The sequence below is a fragment of the Crinia signifera genome, chromosome 1 (assembly GCF_055691185.1).
Source record: "Crinia signifera chromosome 1, ASM5569118v1, whole genome shotgun sequence".
Classification (NCBI taxonomy): domain Eukaryota; kingdom Metazoa; phylum Chordata; class Amphibia; order Anura; family Myobatrachidae; genus Crinia; species Crinia signifera.
The window spans coordinates 250,601,454-250,622,186 of NC_139217.1; the positions used below are offsets into that span (position 1 = coordinate 250,601,454).

At 47.4% G+C, this 20,733-nt stretch overlaps 2 protein-coding genes across 3 annotated transcripts in view; one reads left to right on the plus strand and one right to left on the minus strand.

The window, feature by feature from the left end:
• The window catches only part of DGKQ (diacylglycerol kinase theta), a 149,625-nt gene extending 138,529 nt beyond the window's left edge, over positions 1-11,096 (minus strand). Inside the window, exon 1 of the mRNA XM_083180019.1 lies at positions 10,507-11,096. Within this exon, the coding sequence (XP_083036145.1) occupies positions 10,507-10,798 (292 nt within the window). The 5' untranslated portion in view covers positions 10,799-11,096. The remainder of the gene's footprint in view (positions 1-10,506) is intronic.
• The window catches only part of LOC146072834 (ciliary microtubule inner protein 2B-like), a 58,124-nt gene continuing 47,956 nt past the window's right edge, over positions 10,566-20,733 (plus strand). Inside the window, exon 1 of one of the 2 annotated variants that reach the window (XM_083180024.1) lies at positions 10,566-10,937. The gene's annotated coding sequence lies outside the window, so the exon portion shown is untranslated. The remainder of the gene's footprint in view (positions 10,938-20,733) is intronic. The other variant, XM_083180031.1, reaches the window with a different exon arrangement.

Sequence of the window (20,733 nt, forward strand, 5' to 3'; positions counted from 1 at the left end):
TTCATTGGCATGTCTAACTAAAGTTGGCCAAATGTATTGCCAGATCTGGCAGGTTGGTGGATGAGAGCAAACGACAGTTAACCATTTGCTTCGAAATGCTGGAAAACTGCTAAACTGTCATTTAGATATTACCAAGTTTTTGTTCCAACTAGCCAAACCTGTAGATATATGGCAAGCTTAACCCAAGTCTAACTTTTGGTGTCAACCTATTGACTGGCTGACTAGACCTTATTAGCCATCTGGAACCCCTCGGGGACCACTCTGAAATTGTGCCCGATAGCCTTTCCAGGGGGACCATCTCTAGACTAGCAGCAAGGGTTTGACCGTAATCTCAATCAATTCCTCAGAGCTGGATGCAGGTCCAATGAATCTGAATCCCAGGTGGAGCCAGGAATTGGCAGCAGCTAGAGCACTATGGCACGTGATCAAACAGAAGGTAACATTGCTTGTAGGTTAATTAAAACATTTATTGAGTTACTGGGTGTCCAAACGAGGACCTTTCTATTCCCTGGAATTAGGACCAAAAGTATGGCATTCTAGTATTGCCACCCACCTGCACAGTTCCAACAAATACAACCAAGTGTTTTTATTTTGTACATTTGCTTTACTATAGACTTATTTACTATTTATTCTAAATACATTTATGTGTGGGAAGGGTAATGCTGGGTACACACCAGGATGACAAGGGTCCGATCCCATCAATCTAGATCCAATTCCGACCGATTGGATGTAGATTGTGTGGTGATTGGGCAATATTCTGTCCTGGTGTGGTCCGATATCGATCCGATGCGCGATCCCGCGGGTCAGTCGGTCCTTATTCAGATCCTACCTGCAGCAGGTAGGATCTGGAAACAACCATACGCCCGGGTGCGGGTCACCATCAGATAAGAGATCGTGAGCGGATCAAGCCCCCCCCCCCCCCCCACACCCCATCATGAGCGGGTCGTCCTGGTGTGTACACCGAATAACCGAGCCACAGAAAAACCCAGTATGATGGAGAATCTAATACTGGAAAATGTATGTAGTTTGATTACTCAGGGGTTGCACCACAAATTTCACAATTCTCAATAATTTCTAAAATACTGCACATATAGCAACTCACTAAATGTAAAGTGGAAAATTACACAGAAAACCACTAGTTGCTGTTTGGAATAAAATTGTCTGCATGTGAATTTTCAATCTTCACTGAGCTACTGTATTCAGCCTGTGACAAGTAACTGTGACCTTGAGAATAAAGCGAGATGTAGTTTATCTACTGTGTGAGAGCTCAAGGTCGTAATACCAGCCATAAATCAAGGCTTCATGCAGCTAAATGAAGCAGGGGATGGAAGCTCTTCAAAATGTTGCCAAGGGCACGCTTTACTCAGTTACATCATTTTAGTTTTTTTGCTGTCGAAAAGACAGATTAAAGATTTTTGACAATTAACAAAACGGTTGGGAAGTGGCTTAAATAACTGGTACAGTGACCAAGTAAAGGCCCCCATACATTAGGCCGACTTGTCCTTAGGAGAAGTCGGACCCAATTCTCCTGTGTGCTGCCCGGCAGCTCCCCGGGAGGCTCACATACAATTTGGCACTTGATGAGCCAATTCACATGTGATAAATCGCTTACGATTTATCACATGTAATGGGGAGCTGCAGCGGGCGGTGAGGAGCGGGCGGTAATACTCATCAGGGGGACACCGGAGCGGGCAGCGGGTCCTGATGCTTTAACTAGCTGGCGTCGGCGAGTGCTGACCTGGCCGGGCAGTGTGATCACAGATATCAGCAGCGGGGACGGGCAGTGCAGTGGCGGGTATTAGATTTTTAAAATACCTGTCAAATGACTGGCCTTTCTCTGATTGGCTGAGAGCGCTGCTGATCACACCGCCCGTCCAGGTCAGCACTCGCCGTCAGCTATTTAAAGCGTCAGGACCCGCTGCCCCCTCCGGCGTCCCCCCGATGAGCGCTGCTGATCGCACTGCTCCCCCGGTCAGTCTGAAAATCACACTGCTCCCCACAGGTAACAAACATAAAACCAGTATATAACAGTTGAACAGATGGCAGCTGTAAACTGGTTTGGGCAGCTCTAGATCTGGGGGCACAGTTGAGAACAGCTCAAGGCACACTAGTGTGCCATGGAACAGTGGTTGAAAACCACTGGTCTAGAGCAGGGCTGGGCAACACCAGCCCTCCAGATTTTGATGAACTACACATCCCAGTATGATTTGCATGAATTTTGCTATGTGGCCATGCTGAAACTGATGCAAGGCATGCTGGGATGTGTAGTTCATCAACATCTGGAGGGCCGGTGTTGCCCAGCCCTGGTCTAGAGCATACTTGAGTTTAAGCAAGTATGTTCATTCTGGCTTAATATTTTAGTCAGCAGCTACACTAAGAAATAGTGATTTGTTGCACAAACCTAAAATATAGTAGCATGCATTCACACTTCTAAAAGCGACAGTTTCAACGTTTAGAGTTTACCTAGCACCCTGCACCTAATCAGTGAGTGGACACTTGAATTTCTAAAGCGCAAAATTTTAGACGTGATGTATCACTGCAGCTAAAAAGTTTAGCATAACAATAAAAAAAATCTGTCCTACTAACTGATTAGGTGCAGGGTGCTAGGATGAACACTAGCACTTCATAGAATAAATTGGTGAATAATAGGAATTTAATGATACACCCGCGCAAAAAAAGCTCTCTGTTGATACTCCGTGTACTATTTTTGGTTATTATATCAACAAATGTGAACAGCTGGAAGAGACGATTACAATGTGTGCTTCATCACCATCACAAACAGCAACACTATAGGGCTACTTTTATTTCTGCTCCAAATCACAATGTGTACTGCAAGCAGCAGGATGAATCCCATGCAACCCCGTTTCTCAGCGCCGGGAGGGGGTCAGAATCGGATGTCGGATGCGCAGGCCTGTCCGACCTCCGATGCACAAAGGACCATGGATCGGCCCAAATCACGTAAGTGTATGGGGGCCTTTACAGACTACATTTTATTTCTAGATAAAAATATCCCTTTACAGAATGTTGCAAATCAGAGTAAATTCGTAATTTCTGTGGAGAATGGCATTTCTTTGTTGCTATATTTGTTACAACTATATTGTCCAGAATATCTGTAGACAAATTACTTGCAGGGAGGTCTTTTTATTACATAGGACAGGAAACATAAGCACAAGCTTTACCATTAACAATTTATACAGCCCATTTATTTATTTAAAGTTTTTTTTTTTTTTTTTCAAAGCACATACCCAATGCAGTGCTTTACTGAGAATATTTCAATCTTTCACATCAGTCCCTTTATTAGGGGAGTTTACACTTCCCTACCACATGTACACACTAGGGTTAATTCATTGTCAGAATCCAAGTAACTTACAAGTATGTACAGATTTCTCCACATACGTTGTTGCCAAAATTTGTATGAATGGCCACACATCGCGGTAGCGCTATTCCTGCTGGGCAGTGCACACTGTCACCCCATTTAGTGCATATGGGTTGCAAGCGTACGCATGCCCCTGTAGTCCCACACAACTCTAGATTTTATTGCAGGGTGGGAGGAAGGAGAATCTGGTCGTGGGCAGGTCAGCGATGCCTGACCACCAGTCTCCCACTCCAGTCAGGCCAGCTGCAGTGCAGGCCGTGGTGCCCCCCCTCTCAGTGATAGCAAAACTCTAGCAATGAGGACCCCATTTTTAAAACAGAGCGGGTCCTGCAGCAGCCAATAAGAATCCTCAGCGCCGCCCCAACCATCACTGCAGGCAGTGACTTCTTCATTCATTCGCTGCCTGACACCTCTCCCCTGCAGTGCTGCTGATCCTCCTGACTCTCTGCCAACATGGATCGGACCCTGCACTGTGAGGAAGACTGCAGCTGCCTACTGCTCATACAGGGGCTTAGCAAGTACCCCCACAACCCTCTGCCAGAAGTCCCCCATCAGGATGCAGGTCTTTCTCCCAGCCCCGCAGCAGCACCTCCAGGCTCCGAAGCACCGTGCATCGAGCCCCCTCCAGTGCCACCGCACTTCTTGCTGCTGGACAAGCGGGGCTGCATGGCTTCCAGCATGCAAACTATGGCAAAGAGCATGCAACTCCTGGCATCAAGCATGAAACCTGTAGCAATGAGCATGTAGGTAAGCGGCACTTATGTGGCAATAATGTAATAAGCATTATGGTGTGTGGTAGAATATGTAATAGGTATTCTGGCATAACGTCAAATGGGCATTTGATTATGGTGTATGGCATAATGTGTAATGGACATTATGGCATGCGGAATAATATGTAATGGGTGTGTGACATGTGCAATAGCGATTACAGTGCAGATTTTGGGCGCGCCATTGGTTTCTTAGGAAGATCCATGTCTTCCAAAGAAACCGCTAAAAGAGCCAGAAACAACCAGGATAAAAATAAAAAAAAAAACACACACAACAACCTTCAATGAGTCATTTTGCATTCAGAAACTCATCTGCATTGCTAATCCAACAGGATATGGGGGCCCATTCAGACTTGATACATTACATCACACACACACACACAAAATGAAAACATGCCCTCCTCGCTGATTAGGCACTGAGTGCTAGAGTGAACACTATAAGGCCATTTCAGCAAATAAGATCTGCGCTTAGAATCTTTTTTTTTTTTTTTAACTCTTTATTTAAGCGCTTAGCATCTTTCATGCTCAAATGCGTGACTTATTTGCATAAATAAACTGAATGACAACATTGCACTGCTAGCTTTCTCTGGTCAATTTGGTGCACAAAATTTTAAGAAAGATAGGGAGAATTATTCACCCGTGAGCATTTGCCTCATGCTGGGTGTCTCATGGGGATACGGTCGTATTGTCGACCCGACTTAGGTCAACACCGTTGGGTCGACAGGCAACAAGGTCGACAGGGTTCTAGGTCAACAGGTGTCTAGGTCGACATAGGACAAGGTCGACAAATGTGTTAGTTCGACATGGGTTAGGATAACAGGTCGCAAGGTCGACATGGGTTTTCTCATTGTTTTTAGAGCAGACAGGCGGTATTTCATGCCCTACCATACACTAGGGCGTGGTGGGAGAATAAAATAGAGTGCCGAGTGCAGCGAGGCACCGTGCCCGGAGAATTGCAAGCAAATCAAGTGATGCGAGTGGCTGCGGTTGACTGCCAACGGTGTCCATGTCGACATTTGGTTAAAAAAACAGTAAAAAAACCCACGTCGACCTCGCGACCTGTCAACCTAATGCATTTGATGACTTTGTCCCATGTCGACCTAGTTGCCTGTCGACCTACGTCGGGTCAACAATACGATCCACATCCGTCTCATGTTATATTGCGCACAGACAACCAGTGAGGACACATCTACTGTATATATTGTCAGACTCACTCCGCTTCTTTATGTGCCTACAAATCGATGGACCTCCAGGTTCTGCTAAGTTAATTCTACAGGTATGTTCAGAATTGTGCCACATTATATTTAACTACCTAATATGAAACACCATTGGAGGGATATTAAGCCGTAATATGAGCTTGCAGTAGCCAGTCTTACTGTCAGATATTAGATTACTACTAGAGAGGTGCTTTGATTCCCTGGTGATCTTGCTCTTTTGATCGATCCATCCTGAAAAGACATTGCGGCGGATACTAACCAATTATCATATATAGTTTCATGCTAGTAGCAGGCTCACATATGCAGACTGCTGAGGTGTTATGTTCCAACTTATTGAATGTGGAGTAAATTTACAATATGGCAGCTTAGTTTGCAATAAAATTCTTATTATTGCAGCTATATATTTACTCAAAAGGAGCATCAGTGTTTTATATGTTACGTTAATATGTTATGTTAATGATTGAGGTTTCCTAGTTTTACTCTTTGATATAGTAGGTTATTTACCATTAGTACAGCAATACCAACAAGTGTTTTCCTCTATAAGCATGCCCGTTATGGAATACGGTCACTAGGTCAACTCAATGAAGTGTAAATACATTAGGACAACATCTGAGTAGGTCGACAGGGTAGGAAAGTCTACACAAGCATTAGGTTGACAATAGAAGACCTACAGTCAATAGGTCAACATGAGTTTTTCATGTTTTTTTTGGGCAGACATTTGCCAGCAGGCAGTATTTCATACCCTACCGTCCACTACATTGTGGTGAGAGATCATAATAGCGTGCTTCATGCCCAAAGCATGGCAAGTACAACAAGGCATCATGTGAGGTACACTTAGACAGTGTCCATGTCGCCAATCGGGACAAAAACCATTAAAAAAAAACTCATGTCGACCTTCCTTACACACTGGTATATATAAAGTCCAAGGAGAGAAATAAATAAAATATTATATATTGGGCAGTACGGACGGTGTAATGGTTAGCATTACTGCCTCACAGCACTGAGGTCCTGGGATCGATTCCCACCATGGCCCTAACTGTGTGGAGTTTGTATATTCTCCCCATACTTGCGTGGGTTTCCTCCGGGTACTCTAGTTTCCTCCCACAATCCAAAAATATACTGGTAGGCTAATTGGCTCCCAACAAAAATTAACCCTAGAATGTCTGTGTGCGTGTACATGTGGTAGGGAACATAGATTGTAAGCTCCACTGGGGCAGGGACTGATGTGAATGTTCAACTATTCTCTGTAAAGCGCTGCGGAATATGTATGCGCTATATAATATATATAATATATATAGCTTACAGGCAGATCTGAAAAGAAAACAGCTGCAGCAAGCACACATGGACAATGACAACTATGAAAACAACGCATACATGTGTGTGCTGCAAATATGCACGCGCGCACACACACAATTATGGCCAACGCGCATTTACCTCTACATCGGAACTAATGTGTTTTCATATAGCTTACCCAAAGACAATGGGTAATGTTTGAATTTCACACATTTCCCTGTCTTGCAAATATTTAAACGTAAATCAACACACATTTATACCGCTTTCACACTGCCTAAACGTTTTAAAAAAATGGTATTTTAAAACGGTATTTAAAAACGGGTCTGAGCCTTGACATTGCACTAGATTACCGTTTTAAATACCATTTACATCAGTGAACCAGTTTCAAGGCAGAATATGTATTGCGGGTCTACAGATGTGGTTACGGATCAATATTGTAAAACAACAGTGGTTTTATTCATATGAACAAGTGATAAAAAAGTGCTGTATCATACAATGAAAAGGAGTCCAAGTCTTTAAACCGGTGATGTTAAAGTGGAAGGGAGTTGTAGGGAGCTGGCGTCCCTACTCCCTACAGTACTCCCTGATACCTTAAGTACAGTCCAAAGTACAGTCCAAAGTCTTAGCGCTGGTCCCTCGCCGAACTTTACCGTTTTAAAAGTGCAGTGTGAAAGGGGTATTATACACTATGTAGACAAAAGTGATCAGACACTGACAGCAAATTGTTCAATAAGATTTTATGGATGTCAGTAGTGCAGACACCCTTCTTGTCACACTGTCCACAAGTTCCTGCAGGTGGTAGGTTTTGTCATTCTGCATTACATACAGTGACCACCTGTGACACTGAAGGTGGCTACGATGGCCTAGAACACACCCTTGGCACCAATTCGTCCCAGAGACTCTCGATCGCTGATAAAATAGGGTTGAGGTTACCAAAAAGGTAAGAAAGAAACTAGATGGGCAAAGTGGTTCTGATCTACCACCAAATTCAAGGTTTCAATGAAATGACCCACACAATAAAGAGGTTTAAAAAAAAACAACAACACTTAATGTCCAGTTTGGTTAGAAGTGTAACCCATAACAACATCAAAGAATCAGCACAGTATGTTTATGCAATCTCAAATTGGTGAAAATATAGTGGCTGGTTAGAAGAAAAGTGTATTACCTTACATAAACTAAAAATATAATATGGACTATAAAAGACCACAAGAGACTTACAAAAATGTTGCCTTAGCTGCTGGGTTCTGCAGTTTTAATAAGAGAATCACCAATTGCCCAGCATATTAACTAAATAATGCAAGGCTGCAACAGCAAAGAGAGCAGTTGTACCCCAGTTCTATGCACCCCGTAGAGTCAGTAACAATGGTTGCACATAAGGGTTATGGTTTTCATTAGGTTTGTATCATCTCCAGTTACGGATTCTGACAAGCCACAATAGTAGCACCCAAAAATCATTTATAAAATGTGACATCCATACCCTCCAACATGACCCATTGCATTTGGTACACAATGCTCTGCTCCTGGACTTCCCTCGTAATGTATGAGTGCCGTCACCTGAGGTGAAACACCTTTCTCATCAATTACCTCGTTCCACACAGGTGATGGCAATCCTATATTACGAGGGAAGTCCAGGAGCAGAGCATTGTGTACCGAATGCAATGGGTCATGTTGGAGCGTATTGACATCACTTATACATTAAAGACAAACTACATTTTTCTGAGTATTATTAATGGGAACTGACATCTTCATACACATTATCTATAGTATATTTATGCTAGCATCACAAAAATCTTAATGTGAAATCTTACTTCTACAAATATGCAAAGTTATAATACCCCATTCCAGACAGAAAACAAAAATTGCCGGGTGAAGCAGTTCTACCCAGTAATTTTGTGAAGAACACGGGTCCTTTTTCTGTGTGAAAGGGCACACCCATGTTGTTAATCCCATGTCTCCAACCCTGAAATTGACCAGGGTCGAGGACACAGGATTTATGACCCAGGTTGACCCTTTCACACAGAGAAATACCCGTGTTATTCAGAAAACTACCGGGTAGAAATTTTCAACCCGGTAATTTGTTCTTCTGTGTAAAGGGGGGTCATGCTGCTCCCGGCAAAAATGACACGGCATTTCAAATGCCGTGTATTTGCCGGGATTTTCAGACTTTTCTGTCTGAAAGGGGTATTGGTCAATTTAACAATACAGCAGACCAAGGTGGTGATGCATGGCTTTTGTGTGGCCCATTGCCTCAGACTGATTCTGCAAGCTCTAATTAAAAACGAAGACTGCACTGGACCAAATTCTCCGTGCCCATACAGGGTTATGTTTAAAGTATGGCTTATTAGAAGCACGTGAAACAGAATATTTATTCAATGGAAAGACAACAATGATCTGGAGCTGAGTAACTCCGAAGCAGTGGTCTGCCAATTAGTTCAGCCATGGAAGATGAGCAATTAATCACAGTATGTACCAAATTTGGAGATCATTCCCTACAATCTGTGTGAAGTGTTTCAGCATAAGGCAGGGAGCAGAAGAACTGCTGTCAACGTAAGGTTTACAATGTGACTTTCAATGAGAATCAACCTGTTACAATGTAATATTGTACACAAATTCAAACATTATTCCTAATAATATATTTTTACTCTCCATTTCCATCGTGTTTATTGAAATATCAAAATAGTCCACCCTGGCCAAAATAAGAGGACTAATTGGGACAAAGCATTGTGTCAACTTCCATTACCATCAATTTTTAAAATAAAATGTTACTATATAATAATAAAAATAGGAAGGCAATTTAAAAAAAATTTTTTTACAATTTTTGTTTTTATAAAGAAGTATGAATTGATGTCTACAGAACAATTCTTACTCAGTGATAACTAAATATACCATGTTACTTGCATAGAATCAGTCAAAAGTGAGTATGTAATACTTGATCATTACCAACATGATCAGCAGATTTGCCACCATATGGCTTACTACATTGTTTTACTCTGATTTATTCCAAAACAAACAAAAACTAAAGTGAAGATGACCTGTAGAGCCTATTGTAAAACGCTGTGCAATGCTGAGGGTGACATGTCAGCTATGCATGACCAGTATTCTAATTACCCGGCTTGTCAGAGGAAGCATGTGTTTTATACATATAGTATCCTTCCATTGCTATATATTTATGTATTAACAGTATCTTATAAAGTGCAGCATATTCTGTTGGACTTTACAATTGGAGACAGTGATACAACAAACTGGGTATTTACACATTCATATAAATATAGGAATCAAGCCACAGCTAGTTACTCGGCAAAATAAAAAAAGGAGACGCATGATGAGGATTGATTGGTGACACAGACAGGAGACCAGCATCACTTATCAGAAACCATGCACCATAGAGGTAGGGTGTCATCACTAATCAGGAGCCATGCATTCCCACCCATACACAGAATGCTGTGCCTGGAGGACAGACATTAGCAGCGGTGATCCCGGGAAGCACTGGCCCACAATGTATATGCTGTGGGTACTTGTTGCCTGCGCAGCCCTGGCAGAGGATGGGGCATAATCCTGAGGTGTTGTGACTAGCAGGATGCCCTCTACCAGCCCGAGCAGCACAGCCATGGAAATGCTTGCCCTGTTGCTCACACATCCCACAGCATTACCTGGCAGCCACACCTCTGTCTTTCCTCTGACACATCGCCGCTGTGTCCATTCCCCACTAGCAGTCATACAGGTAATCACCAAAGCTCTATAAAAGCTAGATATATATCGCAGTACGCACCAGTGCCACCCACTGTGCCCCCATCATGCCAGGGAGAGTAGTAGTAGTAGTGTGGCCCCACGGAAACAGACGCAGCCCCCTTACCTTCGCACTGGAAGCCGGCCAGCCCCCAGATGAAGTCCGTGCAGTGGTGGCAGAAGGTGGGTTTAGTCAGGGTGACTCTCCGGAAGGTATGCCCCGGGGAAGCAGGGAGCCCCTGCCGGAGCTGCTGGTGCTTGCTGCCAGGTGATGCCGGGCTGTGCTTTTTCTGCTGCGGGGGTGTCCTGCTCCTGCCTCCCCCCAGCTTGGGACTGGAAGACGGGCTGCTGTTGTTGCTGCTTCCCCCTCCACGGTGGCCCAGATTCCCCAGCCGGGATCTAGCTCCGTCCGCAGCCATCGCTCCCTCCTGCACAGAGAGGGGGAGGCAGGGGGAGGAGGAGGGCCCAAGGAGAGCACACGAAAGGCAGACAGGGAGGAAACGTGCCGAGAAGACGGGCACAGCGGTGTCTGGTGGGGTCACACAGCAGCGGCGGCAGGTAACTACTCCCTGGAGCTTCTCGCGGAGAGCGGCGCACTGATTGGGTGACGGCGGTGGCAGGAAAACATCTCTCCTCCCGTCCCCAGCAAGGAGCAGCAACAGCAGCTAGTGACGGGGGAGCAGCCGCCACTGTGCCTGTGTGTGAGGGTGTACTCTGTGCTGCTGGCCCCGCCCATCCTCTCACTCTGCCGCTCACTCACACTCACTGATTACTACATTCTCTCACTCCCACTACTGGGAGTGGTGATCGTTAAGGTGTGGTATAATGAAAAGGTCAACATTGTACAGGTCGACCCCAAATAGTCGACGTGCACAAGGCTGATACAAGGTAAAGGTTATTGGTGTCAATGTGTAGGTTTCAGCATATGAAACCCCAATTATACCCCTTTTACACCAAAATCCCTGGTCAGACCCTGGTCTTTGAACACTGGGTCGGACACAGCTTCATATCCCATTACACAGAACTTCGACCTGGATCGGCCTCGGGTCTGCACCATTTATACTGAACATGGGTCAGCCCTGCTTTTCCTTGTGGTTGTCATTAAAAATGGTTAAGGGCTGACAAAGCCCTCCGGTACTTGTGGAGTATCACAGCTCCCACGATGGCCATCGCACAGGAAAAAATCGCATTGCATGCGTTTCTTAACAGAAAAGCATCCAAATGAATTGAAATTAGTATCAAACATGTTCAATGGCCCCCAAATGTAATTTTTGAGGCTGTACCACCCCCACTATCAACGCGAACCCGAAGCGTGGCGAGCGCAGCGGTACGCGTCCTACGACCTTTTCATACCCCCACTATCCACGTCGGCGTGGAGTTGAGAATAGAAAGTGTGGCAAGCGCAGTGAGCCACCAAGCCCGAAGCGTGGCGAGGGGACACGGATACCTTCACAGGTATCCGCGTCCCCTCGTGGGCTTCACAGGTGTCCGCGTCCGCTCGCCAAGATTCGGGCTCGGTGGCTCACTGCGCTCGCCACGCTTTCTATTCTCAACTCCACGCCGACGCGCTCGCCACGCTTCGGGTTCGCGTTGATAGTGGGGGTGGTACAGCCTCAAAAATGACATTTGGGGGCCATTGAACATGTTTGATACTAATTTCAATGCATTTGGATGCTTTTCTGTTAAAAAACGCATGCGATCAAATCGCATGCGATTTTGTAAAAAAAAAGTTAAAAACTGCAAAAATCGTATCCAATCGCATGCCATTGCATGCCACTATATATGGCATGCGATGGGAGCCGTGATAATCCACAAGTACCAGCCCTCCTCCCCCTGCAGCAGCAGACAACAAGCATCTCCGATTTGTGGTGTCCCCCCAGTCCCCCTACCCCTGTAGCAATCCCCTGTGCTCTCCCCTCAAACAAAAATGTCACTGGGGTGGGAACCACATACATCACTCACCCTGAACTGTGGCCTGTAGAGCACCAAGTAGTGCCCAGAGTCTGTGCGCTGCCTACAGGAGGGCCGTAACTAGGGGGGCTAGGGGGTCACGCGCACCGGGCGCTGGAGGGTGGGGGAGCTAGTGTGGTGTCCCGGCAGCGTGGTCCCTGGGATGAGCAGTAAGGGTCCGGGGACTATTGGGTTAACGCCAGGTCCTAGCGGGGGGCCGGGTACTGGAGAAGGTTAACTCCGGCTCCTAGCACTGCCGGGCGGTGGGCGGGAAGCAGGTTTTGAAACGACTTGCCGGACGCTGATTGGCTGAATTCAGCCAATCATCGTCCGGCAAGTCTTTTCAAAGTCATCAGCGCTTCCCGCCGCCAGGCAGATAGCGCTAGGAGACGAAGTGAGTGAAGGCTGCCGCTACACCAGTCCCTGGACCCCTGGACACTGCCTACCCCCGCTGGCTGCACACAGGTATGTTGGCAGTGGGGGTCCAGGGACTGGTGTAGCGGCAGCTTTCACATACACAGCCGCTCGCTATTTGCCTGGCGACGGGAAGCGCCAGTGGCGGATTCAGGGGGGGGCACCCGGGCACGTGCCCCCCCTGTCATTTATTTTGTAGCTGAGGACCAGGGCTTTCCAACGAGCCCAGCCCCGTGTCTCTAGCCCCCCGGGAACCGGAGATATCGCCTGGCAAACCTGTAACGTTTTTTTCCCATAGGATAATATGGGACCCGTCAATTCCGACCCCCACCCGGTTCCGACGGCTGCCAGTTCCCGCCCTGGCATTACAGAAGCTTGTGGTTGATATCATTCAATTCCAAATCGCTGGGCCTTCAATATGATACCAGGCTGGTCCAAATCGGTCAATCGGTTCCAGAGATATTGCGTGTAAACCGATGTTTTTATTTTTGAAATGTAATTTCATGGCTGTTCATGATTTTGAGGGCAGATTACTCTGGAACCAAACGTTCCAGTTTCACTGGACCAAAATCATTCAAAGCCCACTCAAAAGTTCTTCACTATAATACTTGTCTCATGTAAATGGGTCAGTTGGTTCCAAAGATATAGCCGGTTAAATGAGATAACTGTTAAAGGGAGGAGGGGTGGTTTTCTCTCCCCCTCACACCAGAAAATGCAGGGACTAGGCTGTTGTAAAAGGGGCCAACCTGGGAATGCATTTTCTGGTGTGAAAGGGGTATTATTTTAAATAGCCGGGACCTGCAGTGCTCTGAATACAGCCAGGCTCTGCCACTGTCAGTGGCTATCACTTCTGCCTGGCAGCGGCTGTCCCCATTTACCACGAGCATGTATTCCCCCTTGGCAATGAGCATGTAATCCCACATGGCAACGAGCATGGAACCTCTGGCAATGAGCATGGAACCCTTGGCAATGAGCATGTAGAGAAGCAGCACTTATGTAGCATAATTTTTAATAGGCATTATGGTGTTTGGCATAACACATAATGGACATAATGGCGTGTAACTTAACGTGTAATGGACATTATGGTGTAAATGTTTAATGCGCGCCTTTGGTGGACAATGTCCCTCTTTATGAAGTGTATTGTGAATTTTGGCTTAATCTGTGTGGCATTATGTGAATTCTTGCTCAATCCATGTGGCATTATGTGAATTTTGTCTCAATCCGTGTGGCATTATGTGAATTTTGGCTCAATCCGTGTGGCATTATGTGAATTTTGGCTCAATCCGTGTGGCATTATGTGAATTTTGGCTCAATCCGTGTGGCATTATGTGAATTTTTTCCCCAATCCGTGTAGCATTATGTAAATTTTGGCTCAATCCATGTGGCATTATGTGAATTTTGGCTCAATCCATGTGGCATTATGTGAATTTTGGCTCAATCCGTATGGCATTTTATTCATTTGGCTCAATCCGTGTGGCATCATGTGAATTTTGACACAATCCATTTGGCATTATGTGAATTTTGGCTCAATCCGTGTGTGTTATTATGTAAATTTTGGCTCAATCCATGTGGCATTATTTGAATTTTGGCTCAATCCATGTGGCATTATTTGAATTTTGGCTCAATCCATGTGGCATTATGTCAATTTTGGCTCATTCCATTTGGCATCATGTGTAAGGGGCAAGTATAATGGGGTCTAGTATTTTGTTGCATAATGTGTAGAAGTTGTATACGGTGTTGACGCGACCCCTGTTGAGTGGCCACACCCCCTTTTCTGGAGCGCGCCTTTGGCGGGCGCACAACTACATCCTTCACTTTTGTCGCCATGGTGGGCCTGCGTACTTTAAATGCCAGGGCCTATTTTTAATTCCATTCCCACCCTCTCCTGCCGCTCTCTTAGCATGTACACTGGCACCACTAACACCGCCCCTCCCCCACCCAAACCCTTTTTTATCATGGTGCCCCCCCTGTCATTTTATCCTGGATCCGCCCCTGGGAAGCGCTGATGATTTTGAAAAGACTTGCCGGCAAGTCTTTTCAAAATCTGCCTCCCGCCCACCGCCCAACAGCGCTAGGAGCCAGAGTTAACCTTCTCCAGTCCCCGGACCCCCGCTGCCTGTCCCCAAAGCAGTGATTTGTGTTTTGTTTTGTTTTTTTTGGGGAGGGGGGGCGACCAAATGACTGCCGCCCCGGGCACCGAAATACCTAGTTTCGGCCCTGCCTACAGTGTGTGTGCTCTCTGCTCCACACTCGCCACTCTCTGCTCCAGTCCTCCCTGCTGTCTTCCAGAAAGTGCACCCACTCCCCTGGTATCAGCAGCACTGTCGCTGCACGGATGTCCAAACCCATGCTGGGACAATTTACACCGGCCTTTACCCAGGTCCTGCCCATGTTCCACTCTGATCAGGACCTGGGTAGGAGTCCACTGTAAATGGAAACGGGTTGACCCCTTTTACACCACCGCTGACTCAGGTCCACAAAGCAAAAAACTGTGTTTTTGTGGTGGTGTAAAAGGGGTATAAGTGTACCACATCCCCTTGTATGGCCTACTTCGCTTACCATGCTTCTGACAAGGTGCCTCGCTCCTTTACCACTGTCAGGACCTGAGTAAAGGTTCCAAGTGCCCTAGGCTAATACACATGTAGCTCCCCTTGTAATGCTGTTAAACACACGTGTACGGGCGCTCAGGGACTCGCCACTCATACTGTCCATGTGCATGTAACAAAGGTTATATTATAGGCATGTAGGATCTAATGCTTGGGGTGTGGAAAAGAGGTGATAGCTAACAAGCATGGAATAAATAAGGCCATCATTTTATTCCTTGGCTGTCACATGTAAGGTGCCCCCCAGTTCTGTGCCCTAGGCTACGCTGCAGCCGCTGTGCTTGGCACAAGTATGTGCCATTGATAAAGCTGCCATTAAGGCAGGGAAACGCGGCAGGTGCCTATTATCTGCCCAAGGTTTGCCGCTTGAACCAGCTTGGACATTCATTATTCATTGGAGGACATTTTATTCATAAGCAGGGGCAAACTCAGGATTTTCAGAAGGGGGTTTCCAGAGAGGGGCGGAGCAAAGCACGGAGATGGACACTTAGGTGACCCAGTATATGCCGGGTCAGTTAAAGTATTATAGATAGACCAAATGTATATTATTAATAATATTAATTATTATATATATATATATATATATATATATATAGGCAGAGAAAGAACGGGCCCTCAGGGTCTTGTTACTGGTGAAAGCAGAGACTGTTTATTCAGTCAAAACGTCTGTCTACGTTTCGGGGTCTCCCCCTTCGTCAGGACAGGTAAGTGGTATGTATATATACATACACACACACACATATATATATATATATACACACACATATACATAATAGCAGTGTAGACCCCTGGGCATAGCAATGAATTGGGGCCCCTACCGATCGGTAGGGGTGGGGGGTGCTATGAGCGGGAGCTTTGATGTCCCGCGGGTGGTAGGGGGTATTATATCAACCGCTCAACATGTAGGGTGTGGATCAGTAATTTCCACTAATTACCCCTTCACTGCACAGATGGTGGGAGATAAGGTGGGAGAAGGGGGCATTGGGCTGAATGAAGGGGTCCTGATACATAACTTCCAGGGTGGTAGAGTTTAATACGCAGAGGAGGGGTGTATAGTGGAGTGGGCTTATTATTCATAATTTTCTGGTGGGAGGACAGCTTGCTTGACTGCAGATATCTCAGGGTTGCCGACCCTCCCGGAATTACCGGGAGGATCCCGAAAATCGGGTCCTCCTCCCGGCCCCCCGGAAAGGTGCGCAACCCTCCCGGATTCCGGGGGACCCCCACGCCACCCCCCGATTGTGCCGTCTTCCCCCATACCTTTGGATTGAAACCCGTCAATCCGCGGGTCTCAGAGGAGGGGGCGGAGCTAAAATTGCGTCATTTTAGCCCCGCCCCCTCCACGGAGATCTGTGAATTGGGGTTTTTCCCATCCTGGGGGCGGGGCTTAATGATGTATGGCTCAAGCCCCGCCCCCCGAACTGCAGTTGGAAGTCTCCTCTCCGGGCTTCTCCCGGAGAGGAGACAGAAAAAGTCGGCAACCCTGAGATATCTCTAGTTCCCGGAAATAGATTTCTAAGATTTTAATAGAATTAAAAACTAGAGAATCCCACCTACCAAATGGGGATTAGGGGGATCAGCGTTCAGGAGGCAGAGCAATCTGCCAACGAGAATATAAAACTACATACCAGGTGTGTTGAGCTGGAGCATTAACCAGCTGCTGGAAGGCTGATATCTCTGGTTCTGGGCACAGTAGAGACAAGCTTCTAGTGTCCATCAAAGGGGAAGAGTCCCAGCTTTTGGAAAAACTCTAAAGCTCCGTATACACGGGGGAGATATATTGCTCAGTTTCATGGCTGAGCAATATATGGCTGAGCTATATATTGCTCAGTTTCTCCTTTTCATCAGCGACCAGAGATGGTCGCGGATGAAAAAGAAACTGCCAGTGGAGCCCGGCAGTGGTAATCAGCTGGTCGCAGGAGCATGTTCCTGCGACCAGCGATCACTACAGGGGTAAAAACGGGAGCGCGCACCCGGCGATATATTCCCATATTCCCCCCCCCCCCGGTGTGCGCCACTGATAAGGTGGATACTCTCTGCTAGAGGAATTGGCATTTTCCAGGAAACTGATTGCTGATTATCCACAAGGAAGTGTGCTCTGAAATACATCATTTCAGTGGGATATACATCTTCTTCAAACATCATGGCGACCAGTTGGTAACTATTTAAACCTCCGGAGACCACCCACTTTTTCTTCCATTCTTACCATGAATTGTATGACATTACCATCTGTCTAATAGGAACAAACGGTGTAACAATATTCAGGCAGTACATCATTTGTCTTTATCAATTTGCCATTTGCTTTATATGTTTTTACATATATGTTTTTTATTAATACATTGGTACTTCTGTAGTTTCACGGCGCCGCCGCGCGCACACTCTGGCTCAGAAACTTGGCAGACTGCCAGAGGCTCTGATTAACTGTGCGCTCAGACAGAGTGTGCTCGCGCCGCTCTAGCTGTACTGACAGCTACGTAAACAGCGTGGTGGCCGGGCAGCAGCAGCGCGCTGCCCAGGCGCTGGCAGGTCACTGTGGTACTTGTAGTTCCACAGTGAAATAGGCAGCGCCTGGGCACCGCTGATAACAACGGGGGCAAGTGGACACACCCCGGGCACAACGCTGACGTGCCGGGGCTTGTAAAGTACACACCCCGGCACACCACTGTGTCCCCCATGTACACGCTAAATTCAATGGCTTGCAGTCTAGATCTAGGCGCTAATGCTCCTGGATTAACACTCCCTGCAAGCCGCTAAGAAGGAGGGGGGCGCCTGGATTTAGGCGCAAAACCCTCTGAATCCAGGCGCCTTGCAAGCAGCTAAGAAGGAGGGGGGGCGCCTGGATTTAGGCGCAAAACCCTCTGAATCCAGACGCCATGCAAGCCGCTAAGAAGGAGGGGGGCGCCTGGATTTAGGCGCAAAACCCAGGCTCCCTGGGAGCCGCAAAGGTGGTGGTGCATCTAAATTTAGACGCTAAAGCGTCTGGATTTAGTTGGGTGTAGGGGTACATCTAAATTTAGACGCAAAAGCATCTAAATTTAGCTGGGTTTAGGGGTACACTATTAAAACCTGTCCACAGTGGCACTAGTCGACGCAACAGCTGTCGACTGTGTAAATCCCACTATCCACGCCCACCCGAAGCGTGGCGAGTTCAGCGAGCCCCGCGAGGGGCGGCGGTACGCGTCCTACGACCTTTTCATACCCCCACTATCCACGTTGGCGTGGAGTTGAGAATAGATTAGTGTGACGAGCGCAGCGAGCCACCGAGCCCGAAGCGAGGCGAGCGCAGCGTGGCGAGCGCAGCGAGCCCCGCGAGGGGACGCTGACACCTGTGGCGAGGGGACGCGGATACCTGTGAAGCCCGCGAGGGGACGCGGATACCTTCACAGGTATCCGCGTCCCCTCGCGGGCTTCACAGGTGTCAGCGTCCCCTCGCCACGCTTCGGGCTCGGTGGCTCGCTGCGCTCGCCACACTTATCTATTCTCAACTCCACGCCGACGTGGATAGTGGGGGTATGAAAAGGTCGTAGGACGCGTACCGCCGTCACTCGCCACGCTTCGGGTGGGCGTGGATAGTGGGATTTACACGGTCGACAGCTGTTGCGTCGACTAGTGCCACTGTGGACAGGTTTTAATAGTGTACCCCTAAACCCAGCTAAATTTAGATGCTTTTGCGTTAAATTTAGATGTACCCCTACACCCAACTAAATCCAGACGCTTTAGCGTCTAAATTTAGATGCACCACCACCTTTGCGGCTCCCAGGGAGCCTGGGTTTTGCGCCTAAATCCAGGCGCCCCCCTCCTTCTTAGCGGCTTGCAAGGCGGCTGGATTCATAGGGTTTTGCGCCTAAATCCAGGCGCCCCCCTCCTTCTTAGCGGCTTGCAAGGCGCCTGGATTCAGAGGGTTTTGCGCCTAAATCCAGGCGCCCCCCTCCTTCTTAGCGGCTTGCACGGAGTGTGAATCCAGGAGCATTAGCGCCTAGATCTAGACTGCAAGCCATTGAATTTAGCGTGTACATGGGGGACACAGCGGTGTGCCGGGGTGTGTACTTTACAAGCCCCAGCACGTCAGCGTTGTGCCCGGGGTGTGTCCACTTGCCCCCGTTGTTATCAGCGGTGCCCAGGTGCTGCCTATATCACTGTGGAACTACAAGTACCACAGTGACCTGCCAGCGCCTGGGCAGCGCGCTGCTGCCCGGCCACCACGCTGTTTATGTAGCTGTCAGTACAGCTAGAGCGGCGCGAGTACACTCTGTCTGAGCTAGAGCGGCACGCGCACGGTTAATCAGAGCCTCTGGCAGCCTGCCAAGTTTCTGAGCCAGAGTGTGCGTGCGGCGGCGGCGCCGTGAAACTACAGAAGTACCAATGCATTGGTTATAATTTATGAAATTTAAAAGATACACAGATGGAGCTAATTAGCTCATTTGTGATTCTGTGAGGAGACCTGCAAAACATGTACTGTTGGTAGCTCTCGAGGACTAGGGTTGGCTACCCCAGTTCTAGAAGATAGTAGATATAATATGATTGGTTGATATGAGCAACATCCCATCTTCAATAGGACTCTTATCTTATGGTTCCCATTAGAGATGTGCGGGTTCGGATTCCTCAGATCCGAGCCAGCACGGACGTCATCAATCCGGGCCCGGATACGAGCAGCGCTCGGCGCTTCCCGCCTTACTCGAATCCGGGCGCACGGGCAAAACGTCATCGCCCGGCGTCGGATTCTCGCGAGATCACGGAACACTTAAATTCCGCAACCTCGCGCCGCCATCTTCACTCCAATCTCGGAGAAGGGAAGGGTGTGCTGCTGTGTGTGGTCTCTGCTGGGGCCTGTGCTGCTGTGTACTGTGTCTCTGCTCAGTGATCAAGACATCACCATTGCAAGGATGACTGGTGCTGTGTTCTGTCTCTCCTTTGTGCTGGGGCCTGCCTCTGCTGAGTCTGCTCCTGTATAGTCAGTCACAGTGTGCTGCTAGTGCCACTGCCTGCCATGCACTGCCTAGTGTCTGCTGCAGTCTGCTCTCTGCTGTTGCCACTGGCTAGTGCCTACCAGTCCCTTTTGCAGTATATAATTCCAGTGTGCTGTTGCCCCTGGCTATCAGTACCTATCACAGTATATAATTCCAGTTTGCTGTTGCCACTGGCAGTGGCTACCAGTATTTTATTTATTGCAGTATATAATTCTAGTCTGCTGTTGCCACTGGCTACCAGTATTTATCGCAGTATATAATTCCAGTCTGCTGTTGCCGCTGGCTACCAGTATTATTTATCACAGTATATAAATCCAGTCTGCTGTTTCCACTGGCTACCAGTATTTATCGCAGTATATAATTCCAGTCTGCTGTTGCCGCTGGCTACCAGTATTATTTATCACAGTATATAAAAATCCA